Source organism: Maniola jurtina, chromosome 2 (genome assembly GCF_905333055.1).
Source record: "Maniola jurtina chromosome 2, ilManJurt1.1, whole genome shotgun sequence".
Classification (NCBI taxonomy): domain Eukaryota; kingdom Metazoa; phylum Arthropoda; class Insecta; order Lepidoptera; family Nymphalidae; genus Maniola; species Maniola jurtina.
This window is the reverse complement of record NC_060030.1, coordinates 4,345,555-4,373,452: the sequence shown is the minus strand read 5'-3', so window position 1 is coordinate 4,373,452 and position 27,898 is coordinate 4,345,555. Positions and strand designations below refer to the sequence as shown.

Here is a 27,898-nt window from a genome sequence, read left to right as displayed (position 1 = left end):
AGTCACTCACGTCAAACTCATTATTATGACTAATTTCTTAAACTGAATATTTTCAAGTAAAGATTTTTATATAAACCTGTGGAGATGATACTGCCATTGGCGCCATTAGAATGCCACAAGCCTACTTAATCGTATAAGTTGACAAATTGCGAAAAACCAAATTAAATTTGAATTACGCGGTTAGACCCGTTTAATGCACCTTAAACCATTTTTCCTGTTCCATTATCACTATCTTCTCGGTAAGAAAGGCATTCCAAACCAGTGGTAGATGCTTTTGACGATTCAAAAGAACTTGTAAAAGCCTAATTGAATAAAAATATTGTGAATTTTGTTTTTTTTTAAATTTTGAATCATCAACAACGAAGTCGCGCGCCACCATCAGTCCGCTTATCTATACTCTATATACTAATAAATAAAATTGGAGTGTCTGTCTGTAATTTCGAAATAACTACCTCATATTAAGCTCATATGGTTATTTGAACGATACCAACACTGAATCACACGTTTTTAAAATTTTTGTCTGTCTGTCTGTCTGTCTGTCTGTCTGTCTGTTTGAAAAGGCTAATCTTTGGAACGGCTGAACCGATTTTGACGGGATTTTCACAGACAAGTAGAGGATTGACCAGGGTGTAACATAGGCTACTTTTTTAACCGACTTTCAAAAAGGGAGTTGTGTTTTTCTACCTATGTACACCGAAATCTCCGAGATTTCTGAACCGATTTGCGTCATTTCTTTTTTAATCGATAGAGGAACTTTGCGACATTGTTTCATAAAAAATTTGGAGTCCAACTCTTCAATCCTGATGCTGCAGGGGATCTGACCAATCCACGCGGGCGAAGCTGCGGGCATCAGCTAGTAACTTTATATAGTTTTTCAGCGCACAGGTTGGAAATCACTGGCCTATTATATTGTTCGCGACCGGTAAGTAGTCGATCGCAGTGCGGGACCGGCCATTGCATATGCACGCACGCGCCCCACTCCGCCACGAGGAGGAAACATGTGACATTCTGTAAACTACGCGAACGGATAAATAATTATAAACATCAGAAAAAACAAAGTAAACTTCAAAAATGTGTAAACACTTAGTGCTGGTGCCTTTGGAGACATCTGATACGGGTGAGTGGTAGATTTTAATAGAGGTAGATTTTTTTAATACCTACGTTACCTATGTGTGATCAGGAATAAATCTAAAGAAACAGATATCTAATTATTATTTTTCAGCATTTTATATAGATGGGTAATTAATAGTAACCTTTAGGTAGGTACTTAGATAGTATTTTACCTACAAATTAAGAAAAGAAAAATATTTATTTACGTAATTGTGCCACTCAAATACCCACCTGCAATACTTTTAAAGAATAAGTTACCCCGGCATTTCCATCAATAAAGCATTTAGCTACTCAGTGTTATAGAATCGCCAGGATACTGATTGTAGTATGTGGCACAACCTGAAACGAAAGTATTTTCATATTTTAAGAGGTTTTGATAATATTTTGGCAAGACCATTATTTAGGTTAATAAATAGGTCATGTACTTAGTATCACAGCCGCAGGAAACAGGTACAAGCTCAATAGTTGAAGCTGAATCAGAAAATCCAACACGTAGCAAGGTTGATGGCAAGGTTCTATCATAATCGAACCAGTGACGTAGGTACCTACCTACAACTTCAAGCCCGTTTCGTCAAACCTGTAAAATGCACTTTTTTGGAACTAGTCACAGTCCTCCTACAACCTATTTAGAGACACTTTTTTTTTTATTTTAACAGCCCTAGAACAGTATACTTTTGCCTTGAAGTTCATATTAATTAAGAGATTGATCACGAACTTTTGTCTCTTGCTCTCCCGCGTAGTTTGCCTTTCCTAGGAGTACTAAAATAAAAACTAACTCACACATAATAATTTTAAGAACCTTCCAATACCTAGATTAAAAAAATACCTGGACAAATAGTTCAACAAGCTATTTTAATATTTTTTTAACTTATAGTTTCAATAACTACCTACATATCGACTCGAGGTATCTACCTGCGAGTTGCGACTTTTCAATTAACAAGCATCTTTGTCCACTAAGACCGTTATTTACTTTTGTTTGTCTCATATTCTAAACCCAAAACACCGGCACACGGCTATTGGCCTAGACTATCCTTAGAAATGCCCCCAGACAAAGGCCAAACCTTCGCCTTTGCTTAGCAAATTCTTGGTCCATCCTAGTACCTGTAGTCCAAACCGAAACTTCTCTCAACTCGAAACCTTACTCGAAACTTTTATCAATCAAATAGGCTTTCAAATTAGGCAGACCAGAATCAAGTATGTGAATAGTGATGAGATGTAAATAGGTAGTGAGCTAACGGATTCCAATTCGCGGTCGCGTCAATTGTCACAAATCAGAAGACCATTTGTTTTTATTAGAACAAATGCTTATTAATCGATGGTTTGAAAAAATATTCGACGGAATTGACTGAGTTGTCGTGCCATGAGACCACTTAGCCATGGAAGAATTAATACCAATCGAGCCGGCTAGGCAATAGAGGGTTATTGTACTTAGAGAGCTGGTGGTGATGTTTGTTAATTTTTTTTTATTTCATGACAAGTCAGCCCTTGATTGTGATCTCAACTGTGGTAGCAAGGGATATAGCAGTTTTAATAAACCCATACCCCTTATCGGTGTTCTTCTACGCGGTATTGTCCTGGAACGCTAAATCGCTTGGTGGCACGGCTTTGCCGAAAGGATGGTGACTAACCCCAGCCAAATTCTCCCAGAGCAGACTGGAGACTATTTAGAAATTATGAATTCCCCAATTGCCCTTGCTAAGACTCGAATCTGGGCCTCCCACCACAGCGCGTTAAAAAGGTGACAGTGACAGGCGTTCCCTTATAATTGTAAAAAAGCAAGCTACTCGACACTGGCGAAGTGCATTGTGCTGGTCTGGCACTACAAAAAGCCTCCAAACAAGAAGAAAAGAGGGGTGTTGTAAGTTTGACGTGTGGATCTGTGTATCTGTGTATCTGTCTGTGGCATCGTAGCGCCTAAACGAATGAACCGATTTTAATTTACTTTTTTTTGTTTGAAAGGTGGCTTGATCGAGAGTGTTCTTAGCTATAATCCAAAAAAATTAGTTCAGCCGTTTAAGAGTTATCAGCTCTTTTCTAGTTTTCTTGTAGAAAAGAAGGTTAGATAACCGTTAGGTTCATAATATTCAAGTGTCAATTGACAAATGTCAAGCTGTCAAGATGGACGTTGCCTAGATATACATAATTATTTATTTGAAAATGATGTTTTGGAAAACTCAGATACTTTGGATCGTAGGCGCGGAATAGTCCAAGAAAATCGGTTCAGCCGTTTGAAAATTATCAGCTCTTTTCTAGTTACTGTAACCTTCACTGGTCGGGGGTGTTGAAAATTTTTAATTTGCACTTGTTCAACATTTGAGTTAGATTATAAAAACAATCGATTGCTTCGCGGGTTTATATTAGTCACCTTATACGTAGAATCTTTAACAACGTACCAATGGCTTTACATTGAATAGATTAACAACACCGCTACGCTTGTAATAAAAGGGACAGGAGTTCTGCAATCTTCAGTTTTCATCTGCACATTCTTCTTCTCTCTGGGCTGGTTTCCGCACTTCTATAGTAACTGCTAGCTCTTCGTCTATCGGTGATATTGACATCCCGACTCGCCGCAGTGGGTTTCGGGCTGCGCGCCTGCGCGCTATGACGAATGTATTCCTTCATATAAAAAACATTATAAAAATATTTACCAAAATACAAATACCTACTTGTTATTTGAAACAACAGCTCTAAAGTTTTGTTTTGTTACGGCGCAATTCCAATGAACTTGATATTGAATACTGTAATAAGGATGAGGTTGCCGAAATTGGATCTGTGTAAGTCTAGATAACGTTGTACAGTTGTATTGTGTTACATAGTTTTGACGAGTAAGTGTTTTTGCAGCACAAGGTGTTTTTGAGTCTAAACTTGAGATATGAAAGTTGTAATTCTCATATTTTGTATGAATGATTAGGAACTTAAACAAGCCAGCCTACTTATGAGTCTACATTTTCGAGGTTACATTTTTCAGCAGTCAATTGGCAGCTGTAAAATTCAGAAAATTGTACCTTGTTCCAACGGTTTATAGCTTTATAATAATATGTAGATCTACTCATAGCATACAATTAAATTCAATGGTTACTATACCATTGAAATACCTACGATCCGAAAATTCACAAACAGCAAAGATCAATATTTTCTTAGGTTAAGTGAGAACCGTTACTAATATATACCTACGTAATAGCTACATGCATTTCAATTTTCCACGCATAATAACACAGTTGAATAAAATGAAATTTCCCCTGTCACAGTTGCACGTGTAAAAAACCATGCTAATGAATAAAATTTGATAGGCACATACCTACCTACATTTTTATTTAAGTGAGGTATGTGGGTCATTGAATTTTTGGTCAAAAACTAGGACTTGTAATGTAAATTAGCACCAATTTAAAAACTAGATACCCATTTGGATAATTTTGGAATCATTTATTTAGATTGACTGTCCCGGACGGATTATTATGTGAAAAAAATATGCTGGATGATGTATATTAAAATAAATTGCTATATCTAAAAGTATTTTTTCACATAGGCATCAACACATGACGAGGTCAACAATAACACAACAGCTGTCTGTCTGTTTATAAACACAAACGTTTATATGTCACCTAGAATTAGATCCCAAATTTTACATTCGTTTTCATAACATCCATCACGATACGTAGAAATATTAGATACAAATTGAAAATTCAAAAGAATTGATATGTTTGTAAGAAAAGGACAACAATAACTAAGTACTTATTTATCCAGAAATTAAAGTCTTTTTACATTGTAAATAATAAGCTGATGGTTGATACTATGTCTTTTTCCATTCGTATATGTTTCTTCAAGTGCTACACTAAGGACTTGGACTTAGCCAGTAGGTATTATTTGGTATCATACACTTACTTACCTACCTCAGAACTTTAGATGGTAGTTACAAGTTTATTAATGTTTAGAATATCTCTAGGTTAATTGCTCGATACTGATCTCAATCGAACAATTAATAGGTATAATGATCATCTTATAAATTACCCTTCATTGTCAATTCTATAACGGATTCCGGAGCAGCTGATGGCCTTTTACTAGCTACATATCTATACTAATATTATATAAAGGTTTGCTTGTTTGTAAACGATACACTCTAAAACTAAAGAAACAGTTTTAATAATTCATTCACCATTAGAAAGCAATTTTTCCAGAAATAATAGAGGTTATAAATTATGTTTACCTGCCTATCTATACATAGGTATATCAAATCAAATAATTTATTCAAATTGGTATCTACCATTGTACACTTTTTGATTGTCAAGTTGTGGAACTCGTAAGATAATAATGTAATGGTGATAATTTATTACGTAAACTTAAAACCAAAGCTACGAGGGTTCCCAACGCGCCAAGATCTGAGAAGAGCCTTTAACAAACTCAGCTCATACGTAAATCGAATTTCAGCTGAGCGAGGCATGATGGATCAGCTAGTCTAATATCTAATTCAATCGTTAGAAAAACAGCGATAGACCAACTAGAATGTCTGTCGATGTTCCTGTAAGTTCTTAAATGTTTAATTTTTTTTTTCAATGCCAATATGATAGTGTTAATAGCCTTTCATTGATGATTCTATTAATGTATTCGCAGCCGGTGGCTAATCAACAGATACTATTAGCCACCACTCGACTCTCACCAATTAAAACTGCAATTCCAACATTGTTACTCATTATACCGTCTGGAGGCTGGATTGAAGGACCGGCCGCCGGAGTTTCTTCCTTCTTGTTTTACATCTACTTAATAGCGACGACAATTGGATAGTAATAATCAGGATCAATGGATATAACCATTATTAATTTAATTTTATCCTTCATTGTCAATTAAACTCGAACCCGGTGGTCAATCGGTAGTAATTCAATCATTACTTACTTGGAATTTTGTTTACGTTTAATTTTTGTCCCTCCTCAATGTATTGATGTAGGTTTTTGTCTGTCCTCTTCTTTATTCCTATAATTTATATTAGTTAGCCTGTCGAAACCAAAAAATGATCTAAGGAAAATAATATGATAGAGAATGCTGATTCCTCGGGAAATAATCTTTCGTTCTTCAAATTTTTGCCAACAAAGAAGTGAGGGTTATACCTAATTAACATTCAGATATGATGCAGTAAACTTTATTTCCTCTTTGATCTTGACACTGAGAATGAGAAGGTAACGAATACCCTCCTTGGAATCCGTGTGTATTTCCTGCATGGTGTCATGCAGTTACATTCCTTCAAAGTAAAATGACTTGCTTACTTGACAAGCGTATTCCTTAGATCCCCGTCTTCCCCTTTCAATAGCGGTCATAAGAGACTTGTCGGTTATCCATCGGGCTTGATTTAAGTTTAAAATGTTTCATGATTATGAACTGACTTATTACTCTGTATAAACGACTTTGAAGTCCAGAGCAGGTGGTCAATTGATAGTATCTATCGGCAACCGTTCAACGACAACTGTAACCAATTGACTGCAATTCAAACATTGACATTCACTTGAACCGTCTCGACTCACACTCAACATGTGATATGCTTTGGGCCAAACCATCAAAAAGATATTTCATCTACCTACCCAATACAGAAATAGACTGCTTTTATCAAGTAACGTTTCTAAAAAGTTTTCCAGTAAGTTTTTAGCACAATACCTTTAGAATAGATTCGTCCTATATCAATGTTACCTACGATATTTTTAAAAGCTATATTTTCGAAAACAAATGAAGTTAATAAATTTAGAAGTTAGAAGTTAAAAATTAGAAGAATAATAATAAAACATCTACAAATAACAGTCGTAATTTTGGTATTTAACTACCCCGTTTATTTGCTCATTATCAAAGCTCAATTATACGTTTATTTACATTAATTTATACGTTTGTCTCTTTGCCTTTGCTAAACTTCAATATCACTTAATCGAATTTGGCGTGATTCATACTGACACAGTATATAATAGACTGACAGACTACAAGAAATGATGACATTTTGAAAGCAGTATCTTAGTTTCTGCTGCTAAAATATAATCTTTAGTAAGTAAATATACACGCTACCCTTTGTAATTCACAGACATTCATCACGACACACTTCTTGCGATTTATATCAACTCCTTCCATCCGCTCACCAATGCTAAATCGATTTACGCTTGTATTGTACACATTGTCATCCATTTACACTTCATTCTTCGAGCTATACAACTATTCAATGGAAGAATTAGGTACTCTAGGTACTTATGCAATATCATATAGATTGGAGCATTGTGCTCACTTAGTATATCTTCATTACATTATACACATTGTAATACTTCCGCTTTCAAACATTCGACTAAAATTATCAACTTATGATTTGAGAAACTCTGAAGAGTCTTCTGAATTGTCTTATTAAGTCTCGTGGGATCGCCAAACTCTATGGAAGCAAGTTTCTAATTTTGCTATTCAAACAGACATAACTTCATAAACAGTAAACTAAATGTAAAATAGTCACACTAATATTATAAAGGCGAAAGTTTGTATGTGTGTGTGTGTGTGTGTGTGTGTGTATGTTTGTTACTCCTTCACGCAAAAACTACTGGACGGATTTGGCTGAAATTCAGAATGGAGATAGATAATATCCTGGATTAGCACATAGGCTACTTTTTATCCCGGAAAACCAAAGAGTTCCCACGGGATTTCGAGAAACCTAAATCCACGCGGACGGAGTCGCGGGCGTCAGCTAGTAATGAATATTTATAAAATGTTTCCCTATCATTAATACGAGTACGGCCAATTTATATAAGCAGTGTCTGATGAATGTAATGCCGTTGTTTTTGAGTCCCATCCGTTGTTATCACTGTGACCAAACTACGTTTCCAATAAAGCTCTCAATACATGTCTTTATTGGTATTCAAAACTTATCTTTCATCGGAATTCTGATTTATGTTATGAATACAGTCGCTACAATTTGAAGTTCATTATCGTTCATGCATAGATATGTCGTTCATGTCATACATATGTGGCACATATTGGAGAAGTTGCAAAATTTATGGATTTCCGATGTCCTGATAAAAAGTTTGAAAATTAAACTGTACATATTCAATACGGGAACAAGGTCATATTTATATTACAAATTATTTAAAGCAACCTATACATAATATAAAATACTTGTCTATACATAAATAATACAAAAGACTGACTTGTCCTGACTGACTGACTGATCTATCAACGCACAAAACGCACGGGTTGGAAATTCCACCCCTATAAGGGATTTAAATAAGGGATGAAAGTTTGTATATGCAAGTCCACCATTTTTCAAGTTATATCCATGAAAATGGTATTTACTATATATGTTGTCAGTTAGAAGTGAAGAAATATGTGTTTCTTAACTTACGTTGGTACTTACGTAAGGAAGTTAGCTAGGGGTTGAAAATTTGTACGAAAGTGTGTATTTTTAAGTTATATCCATGACTAGCTTATGCCTGCGACTTCGTACGCGTGGAATACACAACAAACTCCTATTTTACCCCCTAAGGGGTTAAATTTGCAAAAATGCTTTCTCAGTGGATGTCTACTGTCTACGTCATAATAGCTATAGGTATCTGCGCACCAGTCCAATTCATCTAGTAGTTTGAGAATTGAGATCAGTCAATCAGTCGGTCAGTCAGTCAACTTTTACTATTATAATATAATATTATGTAATAATTGGTACCTATTTGAACTTTCAATCACACTAATATTATAAAGGCGAAAGTTTGTATGTGTGTGTGTGTGTGTGTGTGTGTGTGTATGTTTGTTACTCCTTCACGCAAAAACTACTGGACGGATTTGGCTGAAATTTGGAATGAAGATAGATAATATCCTAGATTAGCACATAGGCTACTTTTTATCCCGGAAAATCAAAGAGTTCCCACGGGATTTCAAAAAACCTAAATCCACGCGGGCGAAGTCGCGGGCATCGGCTAGTCAGGAATAAAACCTACGTGTTTCAGTTTTTGGAAATTCCTTCCCTTCACTTATTTTCAAAAATTGCACTCGATCGAAGCAGTGTCACTAATCTACGTTACTTATTTTTATTTTACGCCTATCTCGATAGAATTCTTTGTGCCTACCTACTTGAAGCTACTATGCTAGACAGTACGCGTTCTAGTCAAAAAATAAAATTCAGGTCATGCACATTTAGGATTAGCCACAATATATATTTTAGTTTCGTAGCCGTTCATTGTGTTTTCAAACAATGATTATATCCATACAATTATGTTTTAATATTCTTACAGTTTGCTTGTAGTGACGGATTAACCCTTAATCAAATTAAGCAATTGCCTAGGGCATCACGTCTGAGGGGGCACCCGAAGAAGCACAAAAAATCCGTCCTTAGGGCATCATGTCTCACTCTCACGTCACCAAAAAACTTTTTTTGGTGGTGACGTGAGAGTAGAAACTTTTCTAGGACTAATTTGAAAATTCGCGCGTTTTAAGTTGACATAGAGTCCGATCTAGAATCATAACCCCACTCCCGCTTGCCCACTCGCTGCCCGACAGTTCGAATGTTCCCGAAAGCCGCAAGGCGCATTACAATAAATAAATAAATAATTATGCTTTGCAAGAAACAGTTAAAATCAAGACAATCTTGACAATACAGCATTGTAAAGTCTAAATCTCCTGAGGATGCTCCGGTGTCGGGGCGAAACGTACGTCGAGAGTAGTGGAAAAGTCTTGTGCGGTGGTGCATGTGAGTGGTGGTGGCAGTGCTTGCTTGGGAGCTTGGCTTTATTGCTTGGTTGGGGAGGTAAGCGGTGCTTAGCTTGTAACTGCATGTTTGACCATACAGATTTTTTCTGTTGGCGGATTATAGCAAAATAATTTTAACTGTTTCTTGCTAAATATGAACTTCCGCAAAGTAACGCCTGATTCTATCCAATAATTATGCTTTGGTTTTTATTGTTGTCGCACCTACTCCACTTCTAAAGTACGTTACATCTCATCATCTTATTTTACAAAAAACTAATGTTTTTAGGCGGTAAAGGTTTAATTAAAGACCGATTCTAGTTGACATACGGATAGGGGGGCCCCACAGGCATGGATTGCTTAGGGCATCAAGCAGTCTTAATCCGTCACTGCTTGTAGGTAGTATATAGGAAAATTGTTCTTTCTTGCATGGTAGGCACGTAGGTATCCATCGTATCGGTATAGGTAGATATGCAGGTGTATCCATTGATAACTAGATAGGTATAGGTATCGCATTACGCCTAACCATCGTTTTTTACCCCACTCGATCCCTTTCACATTGTTAGGTATACAATATCGAATATTGCTAGTTGCCGCAGTAAAGTAGTTCAGATATATTGAATTTACGATGACGTCAATGTTTAGCCCTTTGGTAGTAAATATAGATCATTTGATTTTTGTTCGGAATGGCCGTTCCGATTAATTATTGTTGAATTTCTTAGAACCAATAGGTAAGTAGATTTATTTCTAAAATTAAATGAACTTAAATAAAACAATTGATTTTTAAACACTTGATATACGACTCATTTGTCGACGTCTTACCATAAAAAATAAAACAAGTTTAACTGATGATTTTTCATTTACAATTATAATGACCTTTCTTAGCTTGCTAAGGATAATGACGGGATAATAAATAATATTGTGAAGTATGTTTTTATTAATATTGTTCAATTCCCTGAATCTTGAACAAAAACATTATCCATACTTCCATACTAATATTATAAATGCGAAAGTGTGTCTGTCTGTCTGTCTATCTGTCTGTCTGTCTGTCTGCTACCTTTTCACGGCCCAACAGTTTAACCGATTCTGACGAAATTTGGTACAGGGTCAGCTTATATCCCAGGGACGGACATAGGCTACTTTTTATCCCGGAAAATCAAAGAGTTCCCACGGGATTCCTAAAAACCCATCCGCTTAACCGATTTGTATGAAATTTGGTACCTAGGTAGCTTACGTCCCTGTAATTGACATAGGCAACTTTTTATCCCGAAAAATCAAACAGTTCCCACGGGATCTTTAAAAACCTAAATCCACGCGGATGAAGTCGCGGGCATCCTCTAGTAATGAAATAAAACACTTAATCACATATAACATCTGAGAATTACAAAGGTATAAATATACATAATAATTACATATATTATTATCATACTTTATAATAATGCAAATTATCATATTGATGTTTATACTTTTTGCAAACAACTCTTTGAATATAACACAACAATATCTTCAAAGGACCAAAAGCTTAATTTGCTATAATCCGCCGAAACAGACAAGTCTGTAGTCAAGACAAGCAAATCGCATCTCCATCACGCAACACCACACAGATCCCCAATATACACTCGACGCATGTTTTGCTCCGACACTGGAGCATCCTCAGGAAGTGTAGACCTTACAATGCACAGTTGCAAAGATTTGCAAATTAAGCTTTTGGTTCCTGGTAGGTATATCACAGCCAAAGTTACGCCTGCTTCTATATTATAAAGTTATTCCCCAGCAATGAAGAAAACGTGTAAGCCGGCAATGCTGGGCAGAATCTGGCAGGCCAGCAGACGAGCTCTCAACTTGGAGCACTCGCCTCCTCACGTGTTCGCCTGTTGCCAGTGGCAAGACGGCACTCGACCGGCTACATTTTACCTTCTTTATAGGTGAGTCAAGGATCGAGCCTTTATACACAGGTCAAACCTTGCCAGAGCCAGTGGTATCATATGGATCCGAGACGTGATCGCCAACTATGGGCCTCACAAGACAGCAAAGTCACTGAGAGGGCAATGGAGAGAGCTATGCTTGGAGTCTACGTGATCAAATCAGATCCGTAGGAGAACCAGAAACACCGACTATAACTCAGCGGTTTGCGATACTGAAGTGGTAATGGGGAGGGCACGTAGTTCGAAAAACAATGTTTCGTACCGGAAAACGCAGCGTTTGCCATTAGGTGGACCGACGACATCAAACGAGTGATACGTAGACGGTGGCTTGAGGCGGCTCAAGAGCGTGGTCTATGGAAGTCCTTACAAGAGACCTATGCCCAACTTGTGGGCATCTATCGGCTGATAATGATGACGATATAGGAAGATACTCAATAGATATGTCCATTTACCAAACTAAATTAATTTAAGCACAATATTATTGCAAAGTTCTTGAGGGCGGGTTAGTTGCGCGAGCGCATATCAACCGATTGCACTAGCCGAATATAATACGACTAACTTTTTGAGTCCTGGACTTGATCTTTATGTTACCTCTGCCTGTGCCTCAGTAATTATCATTATCATGTCATAATCGTTAATCCAAGAGTAAAAATTACTATTCTTAGCTTGAGCTACTCAGCTGCGAAGATTTTAATATATGGCAGGTACATCTTAATATAAGCAGACATTGGCAAAAATGGGGGGCAAAAACTATTGCGTGTGTATTATTATTTATTATTACTAAACTCTTCCGGCAGACAAAAATTGCCTTTTATTTTTAACAGCAAATAACATCTTCTCTTTCTGATTGTCAACAGGTGGCTACTGTTTCTTACTGTACTTTCGATCGGCATCTCAAGTTTTGCCTGTCAACGTCTACCGCGTCTGTATGAAGGGCCGAAATTGGAGTTGAACTATTTCAAATGGTTCATCTATTTCACCAACTGGGGGTACTTGCTCATCGTGCTGCAAGCCGGTCTGGCGCTAGCGGTCGTCCACCGTTACAGAAATCAGAAATCTTTCAATTTACGTAAGTAACAAAGTAAGAAGTAGGACATAGTACTACTACTAGTTAGTTTATAAGTCTCATCAGCAAAATTCGTTTGCGCAGACAAGCGCAACCGCAAACCAAAACCGAATGTACACCAATGAAATATACGCCTAATTACTTAACAGGGCTCTCTCCGTCACTCGTTTCCACTCGTTTCATACAATCGTAGTTCCAATTTCATTTGAATATTAAGCGACCAAAGTCCATGAAATTTTGCAGACATATTCTAGAAACTAATATCTGTGTCTGTGGTGTTTTAGATTTTTCTAAAAATATGTAGTTTTAAAATTACAGGGGCTCAAAGATTTGTATGAAAATTTTTAAGACCGCGTAACTTTGAAACCGAATATTTTAACAGAAATCTGGAATTTTTGGACTTTTTCCAAAATTTCATGGACTTTGGTTGCTTAATATTCAAATGAAATTGGAACTACGATTGTATGAAACGAGTGACGGAGAGAGCCCTCTTAACAATAAGATTTAAACACAAGAAGGACTCGTGCTCTCTCTCATAATTCCCGCATACAAAATATGGCGCGTAGGTAACAACAACCAATAGCGGATGGACAAGATTTCTGCGCAAGTACATCGGCGTAACTTATAAAAGTGGTAATGCTGTACCCAGTTACTTTAGTAGTTGTAGTTAATGATATTATTGTAATGTTTGAGAATGGGATTATGATTTTAGCAATGTCAAGGAGCTTTGCGTGATTTTGTCCGTTAGCATTTCAAAGAATTTCCGCCGCTCATTCGGAACAATCAACTTGTATCATTGAGTCGCGTGTACACAATCATCAAATGCTTGTTTTGATATATTGTCACGTGCATTGAGTTGCGTCCATGGAGAAACAGACCACATACATACTGGTATAATGCACCTTCATTTAAATTGATAAAACTTATCAGACTTCGAAATTACCAAGATAAATATGTCTCTTTTTAAAGTTACGTTCCTCAGAAGGAAAAACGGAACCCTTATTGGAACACTGTTGTCTGTCTGTCTGTCTCTCTGTTTGTCTGACTGTCAAGAAACCTATAGTGTATTTCCCGTTGACCTAGAATCATGAAATTTGGCAGGTAGGTAGGTCTTATAGCACAAATACAGGAATAAATCTGAAACCCCCTCATTTAAAAAAAAATGTGTCTTAGCTTTCAAAGTAAGATAATTATACCAAGTGGGGTATCATATGAAAGGGCTTTATCTGTACATTCTAAACAGATTTTTATTTATTTTTATGTATAATAGTTTTTGATTTATCGTGCAAAATGTTGGAAAAAATACCTGAGTAGGTACGGAACCCTCAGTGCGCGAGTCTGACTCGCACTTGGCCGGTTTTAATAATATCTCAGCATATTATAATATTATTTTATTTTACTATTTAAGTCATCTTACGCATCTTAAGGCATCTACGTTGTCACTAGTCAGATATTTATTTGTGGTTAAAGAATTTTATTCTCAAAAGAAATTATACAAATTTCACTTAATGAGAAATTACAGTAATAAACTTAATATAAGCAAATTTTATCTTTCGGCACAGCGGTAAGAAACAACACAATCGTAAAGTAGTAGCGGGTAAGGTAGTCTAATATCTAAATATCTATAATGTACCCGACAATGCTCTTACACATTGCACGAGCCGATTCAGATATTTTTAATCACAAAATCTTTAAGTTTCTTTTTGAAAATGTTTATCTTAGTAATATTTTTTATTTCTGTAGGTAATTTATTAAACATTTGTGCTCCTTCAAAAGTTATATTCTTTGTACCGTAGTTAGTGCGTGAACCTCCTTTTAAAGAGATATTATCAGCGTTACGCAAAGGTCGGCATCCCAGTTCCCTTTTAGTTTTAAATGATAATTCTGAATGAATTTTCTTTGATAGAATTTTTTTAATTAATATGCATGTATTATAGTAATACATTAGTAGGATATTCATTAATTTAGTTTCCGTATAAATAATTCTACTGGGGGTAAGAAAGTCGTAATTATAAAGAATTTTTATTATTTTGTTTTGGATTACTTGTAAACAATTTAAATTAGTTTTAGCCGCACTGCCCCATATTTCTATCAAATAATCAAGATGAGGTTTAACGAGTGAGTTATAAATGTTTATCCGAACCTTTCGTGGGAGACATCGAACTATACCATATAGCGATCCTAGAAGAGATGACAATGTTGATTTTACTTTACTTATGTGCGGTTTCCACGTTAACTGGCTGTCAATCGTTAAACCTAAGTATTTTTCTTCAGTAGATTGTTTAATTCTTAAATTGTTTATTGTAAGTGGATTGTGTACCGTGTTATTTAATCTAATTACAAGAGGTATGCACAATTCTTCTGATCTAATAAAGCTGTTTGAGAATATTTTTTTATTAAAATGCAATAGATAAAAGATCATACATTTTTATTATGTAATTCGCATGACGGTCGAAACTATTTTTATTCGGTCTAAGTATTTATAACACAAAATACAATACTATGCAATAAAATATATCTAATGGCATCTATCTAATAATACTAGTTTTACAGTATTGCCATTATTACAGGCATTATGTTGCGATCGAATCAGTTCGTAGCGTATTGTTGTATCCGCAAGTGTGCGTGACAATGAGTTTTATCCACGTTTTATCCAATGTCACGGCTATAGACAGAGAGATATCTAATTGCTAGAGAAACTACCTTCCTACATCAGGCGTATAAATAACGCGCCCAACTAATGATTTCAACACCAAAGATGTAGTCTTGGCTGGAACCACAAAAATCAGAATAATTTGGGCCTGGAATAATGCTAGAGATATGTTTTTTTTAATTTTCGATAATTAATCTATGAGTTGGTCAGATATCATCTCTACCTTATTTTAGAGTTTTAGGCTTGGAACTAATAAAACATACTTCTGTCTTCTTTACATTTGGTACGTTATTGTAAGAGTTATATGATAAAGATCAAATTCCTACGGAATGACAAAAAGCACGACTAGTCCTCTTATTGCCCTGTGGGTCTTCACTTTCTGTGGGTCTTCACCTCTAGTAGTTATGGCATGGCACCTCTCTGGTAACAACCTAATATGGTGTAATATGGGTGCTAACCGTTGTTCTAAAATGTTGCCCGGAAAAACCACTCGTGATATATTTATCTACTTATAAGTTATACATTTAGCTAATTAGCAGTTATCACTATCAGTCATTTTGGTTATAGTCTGCGAATTGACAGACTTCACACAGCTTTGATAACATTATGGAGAATTCTCAGGCATGCAAGTTTCCTCACGATCGATGGTTTGCTTCACCCTCACGCACGAAACTATTATAAGGTACTAAACTCTCAAGATTGGTTTCGTAAAGCGGGCATAAAGATGGAGAGCATTTTATTATCTTCATTAATGTTATTAATGTAATTAATTATATCGGCGGAGAAGGCTTATGCATGGAATGGGCTATTTAATCACTTATAATAGGTGATTGGAGATAGATATAGAATAATCCGAAATTCTGATTTATTTGTCGGCTTACTCTGTTTATCTAACCACCACCACCCTTATAGGGTGTAGGTATCTGTAGGTACTCGGAAATGTACGTCTGTCTATCCACTCAGACGGAGTAGAGGAATTTTTGGTTCGCGGTGGATGTGCGTCACGTTTCTGAGAATACTAACAAACATCCTAGAAAGGCTTTTTAGGGTGAATAAACGGATTAATCATATTGGGCAGCCCTACTACAGTGCAGTTGATTGATACAATTTCGCGTCAATTAACTCGCAGTCAGCGGCCACCCGTCACAAATTATCCTTATTGGTTCCTCATTCCTGTACTGACGTCCGAACCGATGCCGTAACAAACGATAATTGACGTGCCGCATGTGGGTGACATTGTTATCCGGTTAGTTGTTACTACGGGCTCTTTGCGCACTGCGTTCAATCCAAATCCGATCCGAATCCGATGAAGCCGTAAAACAAAATTCGGTTTAGTGCGCGCGTAGTAAAAGCGTACGACGACGCGACGACGCAGGCTACCTACTTTCGGATCGAGAATCCTCAGATAAGGAGTTAGGATCGATCATCGAATGCAGTGTGAAAAGAGCCTAAGGAAAAAGAAGCATATCATAGCACGAGGGAAGGATTTACCGCAAAATGTTGATTCGCCAGGAAGGTGATGACGTTCCTCAGTCATTAGGGAACGACTGGAGAGAGAGAGAGAGGGCATTTAGTTTCGAGGGAAAGAACTCTCCTTTGAATTGATCCTGAATCGATGATATGTTAAATATTAGGCTATGGAGCATGGTGACGGAAAATCAAAAAATATAGGGCTACTGTAGGGCTACCTGTGTCAAATGCACTAACTAACATTTGACGCCTGCCAGTGACGACAAAGCTTCGACGTTTTATTAGAAGTTCCGGAAATTCCCTATTTAATTTTTAAGAAGGGGTATAATTCTACTAAGCTTTTCTGATTGTTTAGCATGCGAAGACGAAGAAATCCCAATGCCGCGAAGACAGCGTACGCCCGCTCTGTGCCGCGCCTATTGGCTGGCGCATACCATCGCCACCGACCTGGCTTTCGTCATCACACTTATTTACTGGACCCTAGTGCATGATCCAAGTAAGTGTATACTTACCTAAAATTTCTATGTACTAGTACATGACTAGCACAGGTACTAGATATAAGTTCCAACGAAGAAGTGCAACGCCATATTCGAAATGTTTTTTTAAATAAAAAATAGCGGGCAAACGAGCAGGCGGGTCACCTGGTGTTAAGTGACTACTGCCGCCCATGAACATTTGCAACACCAGAGGTACCGCCGACGCGTTGCCGGTCTTTCAGGTATTTGTTGGTCCGCCCCTTGAATAACCCCATGTTGTAATTTAGTCATGTCCTACTCGTAACGTCAAACTTGCATTTAAATTCGAGAATTCTTGTCCTGCTTATTTTTTTTTTTTCGAAATTTTCTTGCAAGTTTGTTGGGTACCTTTAAAAATAATAGGTACCCACTTATAATAATAGGGATGTTGACTACAAGCCAAATCATCAACCTTTTTCAAACGTCAAAACGCTCTCTTATCATGGCATGGGAGCTTGTATGAAATACATAGATGTGACCTCATAAACACTCGACTTTTGCCGTACTAAGTATTTTTAGTTAAATCGATAATTACCAACAGTGGACGTTGATTTTACGAATATTGTAAGACCCTCTATTTAATTATGGCTTTCAGGAATCCATGAGATCAACACGTTAAACCTGCTGGTCCACGGCGGCAATTCTCTAGTAATGCTCGTAGAGCTGGCACTCACGGCGCACCCCGTGCGTGCGGCGCATGCGCTGTTCGGCGCAGGCGCGGGCCTGGCATACGGTGTCTTCAGCGCATTTTACTGGGCGGTTGGCGGTACCGATCGAATTGGTTTACCTGCCATATATCCTGTGCTTGATTGGAATAAACCAGGCAAGTTACTTTCCACTAGGTAGCAGCTCACTGAGCCTAGTGGTTAAGACGTCCGCCTCCTAATTGAGAGGTTGGAGGTTCGATCCCAGGCACCTCTAACTTTTTGGAGTTATGTACGTTCTAAGCAATTAAATATCACTTGCTTTAATGGTCAAGAAAAAAATCGTGAGGAAACCTGCATGTCTGAGAGTTCCACACGCAAATGCCAACAAAAACTGTCCAAAGTTTCAAAAGTAACGAACACAAACTAATGAAAAACAAGTAGGTAGGTACAGCTGGTGTCACGTAAAAATACTTCTGGACAACAATAGCGTGGATTATTGTGATTCTAAGTGTTTGTTACCTACTTCTTTCTCCTTCAGTGACAGTAGGATGTCTATTATTTAGGTATAAAAATTCTGAGAAAATTATTCGGTTTTAATGACGGCAAGTAGACCAAGACCAATGATGTCATAAAAATTTTCTCGAATTAAATTACAACTGATTAGGTGTTGTCTTGTCGTCTTGATCTTGAACTTTATGTTTTGCACCAATTAATTTAATGAACTTAATATGCCGCCTCAGACTAAGAGAATAGATGACCTACTTAGAACACGAAAATATATTATATGGAAAAATTTAAACCAGAATGGATATACTTAGGTAGGTATATAGGTACGTATGATGGACGGCGTAAATTATTTGTTTGTCGGAGTAAGCCCGACTTGTTTTCGGAACCGTCCGGCATCTAAATTCATGGGCCTCTGAAGGAAGGACCCCGCATGGGTTTGATACCAATCGAGCATACTCCGACAAACAATAAATGGGATGATGCCTAGGTCAAAAAGAAATTATTTCTTGACAGTTATTAAATAGAGTCTCCCAAAATTCGTAAAATCCACATTCGCTGCTAGTTTTAAGATTGCTAACCATTTCAAATTATCGATTTAACTAAAAAAAGTACTAATTACTACTAAATATGTATGACGTCACAATCTGTGTATTTCATACAAGCTTCTATACTAAGCGAGCGTTTTGACGTTTGATAAAAAGTCGCTGATTTGACTAGTATAGTCATCATCCCTATTGAGCTAACCCGTCATACAAAATCCGAAAATCATTCTATAATCAAAATTGAGTTATTTTATATAAGTAGGTACCTACCTACTTACTTACTATGATAATTTTGCTATATCATTATCGTCTGAACTTTTAAGAAATACTTGCAGGTACTTGTACATGATATGATTTCTGCCAAGGGTTCTTATTTCATTATAAACACCTACCTACATCCATACTAGGAAATCATAGTATTGAGTTTATTTTTCACGATAGATAGCAAATAGTTTCATAATGACGAATGTGATTGTTACCTACACCTGCGCGCGATATGGTAGCAATGATTTGCATTTACGAGTAGATCATAATAATTCTTAAGACAGAAAAACAATTATCATCAAAATATTATAGGCAAATTCTGGGTAAGAATTTTTGGATACAGGTAGGTACTATGATATAATGTTGTCTAGTATCAAAATCCGTCAGATCCAAAAAAGTAAATTTTGCAATAAATGGCTTTTTTTCTGTAATAAAGTTACAAATACTATATCATTTTAAATAATTTAAAGTAAAATTACTTTTGATATTTCTGGGAGTTATCAAGTTAAATTGTTTTTAGATTTTAAATTATACAACTAACAAAAGATAAAAAAAATGGATGTAGCGGTTATTGATACTGAGTTATGGATCTGGCGGAGTTTGTTATTCAGCTCAATGGATGTAGCGGATTTTGACATTTACTTTCTTATTATACAGGATGTTATAAAGAGTAACTTGAAATTAAAATAAAAACTTTGAGGATTTATAAATAAAAGTTTTTTCGTATTGAGAAATTTAATGTAAAGAAATTAGTTAAATAAAGTTTTCACTTTCTTCTAGTGCAACACACTGAAGGTACTCATGTTCTTCAAATTGGTCATTAGTTTCTTCTACTTCTTTATAATATTTTAAACTGGCAATAGTTCTCCAATCTTCACCGAAATGCTTCTTCAAAAGGTTTGCTACATCAAGTATTTTTTTAAAGTTCACTTTGTTTCCTCTTCGCAAAATTGCAGGTGCCAAATCAGTGACATGCTTTCCCCTTTTCGTGACATATTTTGGTTGCCCAATTTCATTCCGATAGTTTTCTTCACCTTGCACACTAACGTTCTGTCGACCACGGCGCAGTATAAAACGCTTTGATGGGTTGAACCTGAAATGCCAGTTTCCTGGAGTTTTAAGTGTTGTAGTGACTTCTTTTTTCCAATCACGCACTTCCACGTTGCCATCGCCTAAATGAAAACAAGTCGCATGTTCCTTGAATAAATTCACATAAATTTGTGGATCGCATATAATCGATTTTTTCTTTGTCTCCCTTTCTATCTTTGCAAATATGCGGTCCGGTGGTAAGAACGAGTGTCCTACCATAGGAAATATAATTTCAAGTTGTTTCACATGTGATGGTGCATTAGAAAATAACCAACTTGAACACATTCCCAAAAGAATTGTGTTCTTATTCTGGCCTCCACAACCGTCAGCAAATAATCTTATTTTAGTTTTATTTTCAGGAATTGCCAGATTGTTCAATGTGTGGAAGACTGCACTTGCAATTTCGTTTGACGATTTTGAGTGTTCGTTTTCACACCAATAGTATGTACGTACATTATCCAAAGCTGATTTGGAAGTGCCGATAACAACTGTGAAATTGTACATATTCAATTGCCTACTGAAGTAAGCCGCTTGGTCAGGTAATTTGGGAAGTGGGTTGTTTTTTTGACAATCAAAAGATAGTGAAATACAATGTTCCGGTTCAACTTTCAATAATTCATAGAAAGCCTTAGCTTTTAAGGTATGTATGCGTTTCTGCGTCATGTATGTTACCTTTTCTTCACTTGTGGGTGCAGTTTCTATTTTTCTAGTCAGCTCAAAACATCGCGAACAGGTATCCTTCAAAGGAGATCCAAATCCAACATTATACTTCTTGTTAAAAATGTCACGAAAAAATGATTGTTTAACTTTAAGCTGTGGTGTCTCTTGAACTTGCTCTTGGTACATTTTCCAGAGCTTTACGATATTAAGTTCTGGTGGTAAATATAGTCTAATAGACGATTTGGCTCTACAGTAATGCGGTTCTGCAGCTTCTAAAGTCTCTATAAATTCCTCTACCCTTCTTCGTTTTTCGGCATATCGTGCCTCTTTACGGTTGCCACCACGATTCTCCTTTGCTACACTCCCTCCATCTTTAAAAGATCTCTGTAAGATTCCTGTGACTCGATCTTTACCCACTTTTAATATTTTAAGAAAGGCAGTTTTACAAACTCTTATTTGTTTATGTGGATTTTTAATCGTAACATAGTATTCTGCGCTTAGATTTTTTGGACCTCTAGATTCATTTTTCAGCCTAATTCTAGAACATTTTGCAATACGGCAATGCTGCAGAATGAAATTATCTTGATCAATTTTACTTCGCAATTCATAGAAATTACGGTGCATTCGAGCAATATCTTGCATCTTTATTGTCGAGCAACGAAAAGTTCTGTTATGTGTATGATTGCACTGAGGAGGTTGCGGAAAGGATTTCGAAGCATATCTGAAAAAAAAAACCTGTATATATTTTAAAGTGTTCACAATTTTATTATGAACTAGCTGATGCCCACGACTTCGTCCGTGTGGATTTAGACATTTGACCCGCTCCGGGTTCGCAAGGATAAGCTTACCTTATGTACCCTGCGCCTTTACCTGTGCTTTTACCTAGTGTCTTTACCAAATGGTTAACAATCTACATTTTACTAAGCTATTACACTGATCGAGAGCGATTTACATGTACCCGTTGAGGATTTCCTCTCTTCGTCTCCAAACTATTCATCAGATCTTCATGAAAATCAATAAACACTTTCATCCCCTTTCCCACGGGGACCTTGCTGAATTTCGGGATAAAAAGTATCCTATGTCCTACCTCGTAGTATGAGCTCAAATTGTGCCAAGTTTCATTTGAATCAATTCAGTAGTTTCCGCGTGAAGCGCGGCCGTGATACAGACAGACAGACAGACAGACAGACAGAAAGACAGACAGACAGACAGACAAAAATGAAAAAAATTGCAGTTTTAGTTTCAGTATCGATCATTGAGTGCCCACCAAAAAAAATTTTTCAAATATCTTCAATGTACAGAATTCGACCCGTTACAGTTTTATTATAAGTACTTATAGATGAAATGAAAATGACACTAATCTAACCATTATAATTTTGCAAATTAATCCGACATGTATTTAACTTGCAACGGGCAAATAATAATTTCATTAGATAGATTCAATCTTTATTTTACACATTTATTCATTAAATGAAATCGGTTGTTATTTTTTATAAAATAAAATAATTTGGTCTAAACATTATAATAAAATAAAAAACCATCACTAAAACGGACACTTTTGTAACAACCTGTATGTAATTTATACCAATTTAAATGAAACTTTGACTCACATTTCTCGACGTTTTCTTTCTCTTTTCCAGTTTTCTTTATTGACGCCTCGCTTCCTTGCCTCATTAGGCGGAACTTTTTCAATTTTTTTCAACAAATCGGCCATTGTTTACCATTTAATTCAATTAAATTGCAGCACGAAACTCACATAACAATGTACGAACGGCCATACTGATGCCAAGGACGCCATGACAGTTGCCCGTCAAAATCCTGCGATTTGATTGGTCTATTTGGATCTAGCGGGGAATGGAACTCAGTGATCAAGGATATGGCGGGTTTTGAAAATAAATACAGATATTGATCTTAATTTGCTAGCGATCTAGCGGAGATTGATACTAATTTAATTTAGGGAAACAAAGTCTTCAAGAAAACGAAACCATAGAGCATTCTAACTTTTTTTTTTATAAAATTGGATCTGGCGGCTTTTGATACTAGACAACAATTCAAACAAGAAATATGTATTGTAAAACTACATTACTTATCTTTTACTGGAGATGGTTTTGAGAGTGAGCGTTCTCCATAATTTTCTCAAAGGTGTGTGAAGTTTCCGCACTTGGCCATACCCTTCTCATTCTGAGAAGAGTAGGTATGACCAATCCAAAGTAACAGAAATTCTTGTGTTTCCAGGCTCGGCGTTCGGTTTCGTCGCCCTCTGCGCAGCTGTGATGATGTTCGCGCATGGCGTGGCGACGTGCCTTGCCTTCGCACGCTGCAGAATCGCTTCAAGGGTGATGCCTGCTCGATCCTCCGCCGAACGCTTCACGCTGCCAACGCACTGAGCTACAAGAAAACGGATCTAATTCACTGCCTTGCGAATCCCATTGGACCCATCTGCATTATCAATGTTTGCCAAACACCAAGGGTCAGATCCCAGTGCAATGGATCTACGTGTGTATATTATGATCCGAGATTTTGAGTTGAGATTTTAATGCTTATTTAACGTAATGTTAGCGTTTTGTCATTATTTAGGGCCATTACAGACGCAATGCACGACTTTTAGCATCAGCGATCGGCGATTTAGTTGCATTTCGGAAGCTTAATGCCGCGATGGAATACTTCATTCTGCACGAATATGATCTCCAGTCGCAGTGATCGTGTCGATTATATTATTTATTATTTCAACAAAGAAAATCGTTAAAACGCGACGTCGCATCGAAACAATCGCTAAAAGTTGTGATTTCGAATTCAGAAAGTCGTCAGTGCGATGCAGCGTCGATGCAGTCCCAAAACCGCCGGTCGCTTATGATAAAAGCATCGTTATCTGCTATGGCCATTATGGATATGGTTTACATCTTCATTCAACTGTAGCAGGTTAACATTCAAAGCTGTTGTATATTGAGAAAAGATTGAAATAACAAAAGGATGTCGAATATACAACATAATTATATTGAAATTTGAATACTTGTGTATTTGTGGTGTGAAGATGTTTGTTCCTCTTTAGTCAAAGGGAGTAAAAGAGCAAATGTTAATTTTTAGGTGGAAGAATGCGGCGTAAGTATTAAAAAACCATAGTCCTTGTTTATAGACATGCTTGATCAAAAACTGAAAAATTGGCAACAAGCAAATTATTTGCTGAATTGAATTTTTACTGAGTATGTTAAGTGGTGCAGATTTACAAAACATAAGATTACATAATTCACATTCCTTTCAAGTCCGCTCAAAAAAAGGAATGATACTTTAATTATTACGACTTCTAGATCGTATGCTAAGTAGAAAATCTGTTAAGTAGAAAATTGATGTTACATGGTGTTTGAATAATCGATTACTTCTGATTATATTGATTGAAAGAATTGGGTAATGTTGGACTGAAAGCTTAAAACTTAATTGCACTCGTATTTGATAATTAGGCCTTGTATTTATGTTTATTATCATACTGTGAAAATTAGGGCAAAGAAGAGGAAGATATCTAAACCGGTTTTGGTATGTTATGCATTTATTTGTAGTTACTGTATACGTTTTTTAGCTTTAGATTATAATATATTTTACTGCAATATCAACGCCAAATGCTTTAAGGCCAAAAACTATGCGTATTTTTAATGAAAAATATCGCTTAGCACGATTTGTGATATTATTTTACTCTTTATTAATAGAAGAAGGGCACAAGAAGTCTTCAATATTTGTATTAAACCCCCAATTTTGTTCCTCTTAAAGCTATAACCCACTATAACCTATCCGAAATCTACTAAAGACTATCGAACTTCTACATCGAAATATGGTATTCACTATGGACTTTCCATCGTCTACTAAAATGCACTGCTACGTACCGCCACTGGTGGCGATTACATAATGGGTGTTATTAGAATGCTAGCAAAAACGAAGACAGGCAATAATATTTAGTACTGATAATATAATACATACCTACCACAAAAACGCAAAAATAAATCCGTATTTTTTAAAAGTTAGCAATGTATTGCAAATAAAACATCTGACTGAGCTAGAGGTTAACGAACTTACATAGATAGGCCCCACAGGGTCAATGCCACGTCGTAGATGGGGCATAGACTCCGAGTTTTGCACACTAGATTGCAGATTTGAAATACTATATCATTAAAATTACAAGTATAAGGCAAATGGCCAACCAACCAGGTATTGGATTGGGTTTAGGTAGTACATAAACAATAACGCTAAGTTTTTCAAGCGTTCTGATTACATCTTTTATATTACATTACTGAATACCTTTGTATCCTAAGGTGCATATTAGTCGTACTTTATTTTTAAATACAAACATAAGACTTAATGTCCCCTTCCGATAGGCCAGTATTGTTTAGTAAAATATAATAAAATAAATAAAAAGGTATTATTAATCATTATTTAGGTAAGCGGTATAATACTCTTATTACGATAAAATACCTATACCTATAATACCAGTTTTGTATAATTGTAAATTTATAAAATGCGCAATTCAAAACGTATCGTGGTAGCTTCTAATAATATTATCTATGCATTGAATTTAATTAGGGCTGAAAAAAAATATACCTATGTATTATACATAAGAATTGTTTATATGAATAGATGACGGCATATAATGGCGTGACGTAGGTAGGTTGGTAGGTATATCAAATTCCCTATAATTGACGTTAGTAGTTTTCAAGCTAATAAACGCTAAAGCTAAAAGCGTCCTTATTATTCAATTCAATTATAATTATGTAGAATCTACATAATTATAATTGATAAGGATAATCCCACTTCTGAATCTATAATAATATGTCGTCAATTACTTAGACTTGGAGTAGCTAGATGCCGCAAGCCGTCTGTCCAGGCGTGTCCGAAATTTGAGTCAAGGACCTATTTTATATTCATCCCTCTGTCAGTACTTTCCTCTCTCCGAATACGAAAAATCGATCCTCTCTCCAGTCAGTCTGTTGGTTCACTGATACATGGCGATTGAAACTTGTGATTACTGATTGGGCATTGTGATCATCACTAAATGACTCACATGATGTCATCATAGGGAAGAGAAAAAGCACTATTACTTTCATACTATACCTACTATAATAAACATGCGGCATCTAGCTATTCCAAGTTCGTAACAGGCATTTATACGTTAGGCTGTTTTCCGTGTTTGTAAGGAAAATATTTGCTTATTACCACATAGATCAATTATAGCGATAGTTGTATTATAATAATACAAAAAGTGCTGCTACCAAATACTAAGAAAATTACAAGAATAATTAGTTAATACGTAATGTTTATATGAATTTTTGTATTTTCTCTAATGTACCTATATAATGTACCTAGTAGGTAGCTACGGACATACCTACATTTTTCGCAATATTAAGTAATAGTGTTCACTATTTGAGATTAAAGTTATGCAACTTGATTTTTCACTAACACAGTATTTTTGAAAATCATGTAAAAGAGAAATAAATTTGGGAAAAAAATTTACTGCCATAAGCGCCAAAGTAAAAATAAACAGAATCTTCTGATATAGGTATTCAATGTAGCTATACCTACAACATAAACATGGTAAATCCGCTTGTTTATATTATGGCTTTAAAATCGCTCGGTTCATTTTTCCAATTCTTTATTTTGTAAAAGTTTTTGTATAAAGTTAGACCCTGATAAAATTTGATAACGTATTAGGGCGAAGAGAAGGAACTAACAACTAAGAGAAAAACTAGGCAGCATCTAGATTGTACCTAGACAACCCTGGTAATGGACTGCCATTTTTTGAAGCACATTTGTAGGCGTCAAAAGGTGCGTAAACTCGACGTCTATCTGTTTCAGACACAAACGCACGAATTTGTCTTCACTTTTTAAAATGCAATAATTGTTTGAGCTTTATGCTAGGTACCTATCTGTAGTTTTATATATCTTTGCATGTAGCCTCTAGATAAGCTCTAGAATCTAGATGTAGATAAGACCTATATTTTTATTGTACCCAGCACAGTGATTGTATTCGTATGTGATCTGTAGGCATAATGTGATCGTTCCTAGCCTGAATATAAATATTCTGGCATAACTGTGATGCGGTTTTCAGGCAAGTAGTAGGTATTTTAAAGTGCATGTGTTTAGTTTATAAGTTGTGCGAAATGTAATAAATTAAAATAGTCATATCTGTATTTGATGAAAACAGCAGAAGATGCTCAAAAGCTCAAAAGTCAAAACAAAAACAATATTATAAAGCAGTTCATACTGATGATAATTATAGAGAGAGAGAGCCAGCGCGTGCCAGACCTTTGCTGTTCTATAAAATATAATTTAAACAAACATAATTTTATTATCAAATAATTTTTTTTTAATTAATGGACGATATGAAACGATCGGAGATCGGTGTAAAAAATGATATACCTACTTAGATTTTTTTTGGGCAATTGGGCATCATCTACTAGTACAGTCATCAAATTGCCAGTAGTAATATGTTCGAATTCAATTTGAACTCTTGATTTTGCCACCTTTTGTTGAGGTAACGAAATCGCATGGATGTGCTAGTTAGTAAGTATCACTATCATGAAATGCAATAATTTGTTTAGTTTGATTGTATTCAATTAGTAATTGGTAGGCAATAAAATGTGTATTTACGCTTAGGTACCTATCTAAAGTCCATGAATGAACTGGTACAAAATATCAGCAGATACTCGAATATAATATAATTGATTTTGATCGAATAATAAATTAGAGTGATTATTTATCGTGATAATAAAAATAATTTTCTTATGA

The 27,898-nt window shown here is 36.0% G+C and overlaps 2 protein-coding genes across 3 annotated transcripts; one reads left to right on the top strand and one right to left on the bottom strand.

Annotated features, from left to right (window-relative positions):
- The first annotated feature begins 907 nt into the window (after positions 1-907).
- On the top strand, positions 908-27,898 carry LOC123877592 (protein rolling stone-like). 2 transcript variants are annotated; one of them, XM_045924407.1, is made up of 6 exons: positions 908-1,117; positions 11,567-11,717; positions 12,575-12,786; positions 17,262-17,402; positions 18,017-18,244; positions 23,366-27,898. In XM_045924407.1, exons 1-6 carry the CDS (start codon positions 1,072-1,074, stop codon positions 23,515-23,517), a joined length of 930 nt encoding a protein of 309 aa, XP_045780363.1. In that variant the 5' UTR covers positions 908-1,071; the 3' UTR covers positions 23,518-27,898. The 2 variants fall into 2 exon arrangements, with proteins under 2 accessions (XP_045780363.1, XP_045780356.1); XM_045924400.1 differs by lacking the exon at positions 908-1,117 and adding an exon at positions 3,696-3,884.
- On the bottom strand, positions 20,114-23,173 carry LOC123877578. The gene is made up of 2 exons (XM_045924398.1): positions 22,741-23,173; positions 20,114-21,851 (listed from the first exon to the last, which is right to left on the bottom strand). The coding sequence occupies exons 1-2, from the start codon at positions 22,842-22,844 to the stop codon at positions 20,135-20,137; spliced, it is 1,821 nt and encodes a 606-aa protein (XP_045780354.1). The 5' UTR covers positions 22,845-23,173; the 3' UTR covers positions 20,114-20,134.

Excerpts from the sequence above, each read along its gene's own strand:
- LOC123877592 (XM_045924400.1), top strand. The coding sequence starts at position 3,830 with ATGAACTTGATATTGAATACTGTAATAAGGATGAGGTTGCCGAAATTG. Across the intron at positions 3,885-11,566 it reads GTTGCCGAAATTGGATCTGT|CAATGAAGAAAACGTGTAAG; the intron begins GTAAGTCTAGAT and ends GTTATTCCCCAG. Across the intron at positions 11,718-12,574 it reads ACATTTTACCTTCTTTATAG|GTGGCTACTGTTTCTTACTG; the intron begins GTGAGTCAAGGA and ends GATTGTCAACAG.
- LOC123877578 (XM_045924398.1), bottom strand. The coding sequence starts at position 22,844 with ATGGCCGATTTGTTGAAAAAAATTGAAAAAGTTCCGCCTAATGAGGCA. Across the intron at positions 21,852-22,740 it reads GAAAGAAAACGTCGAGAAAT|ATATGCTTCGAAATCCTTTC; the intron begins GTGAGTCAAAGT and ends TTTTTTTTTCAG.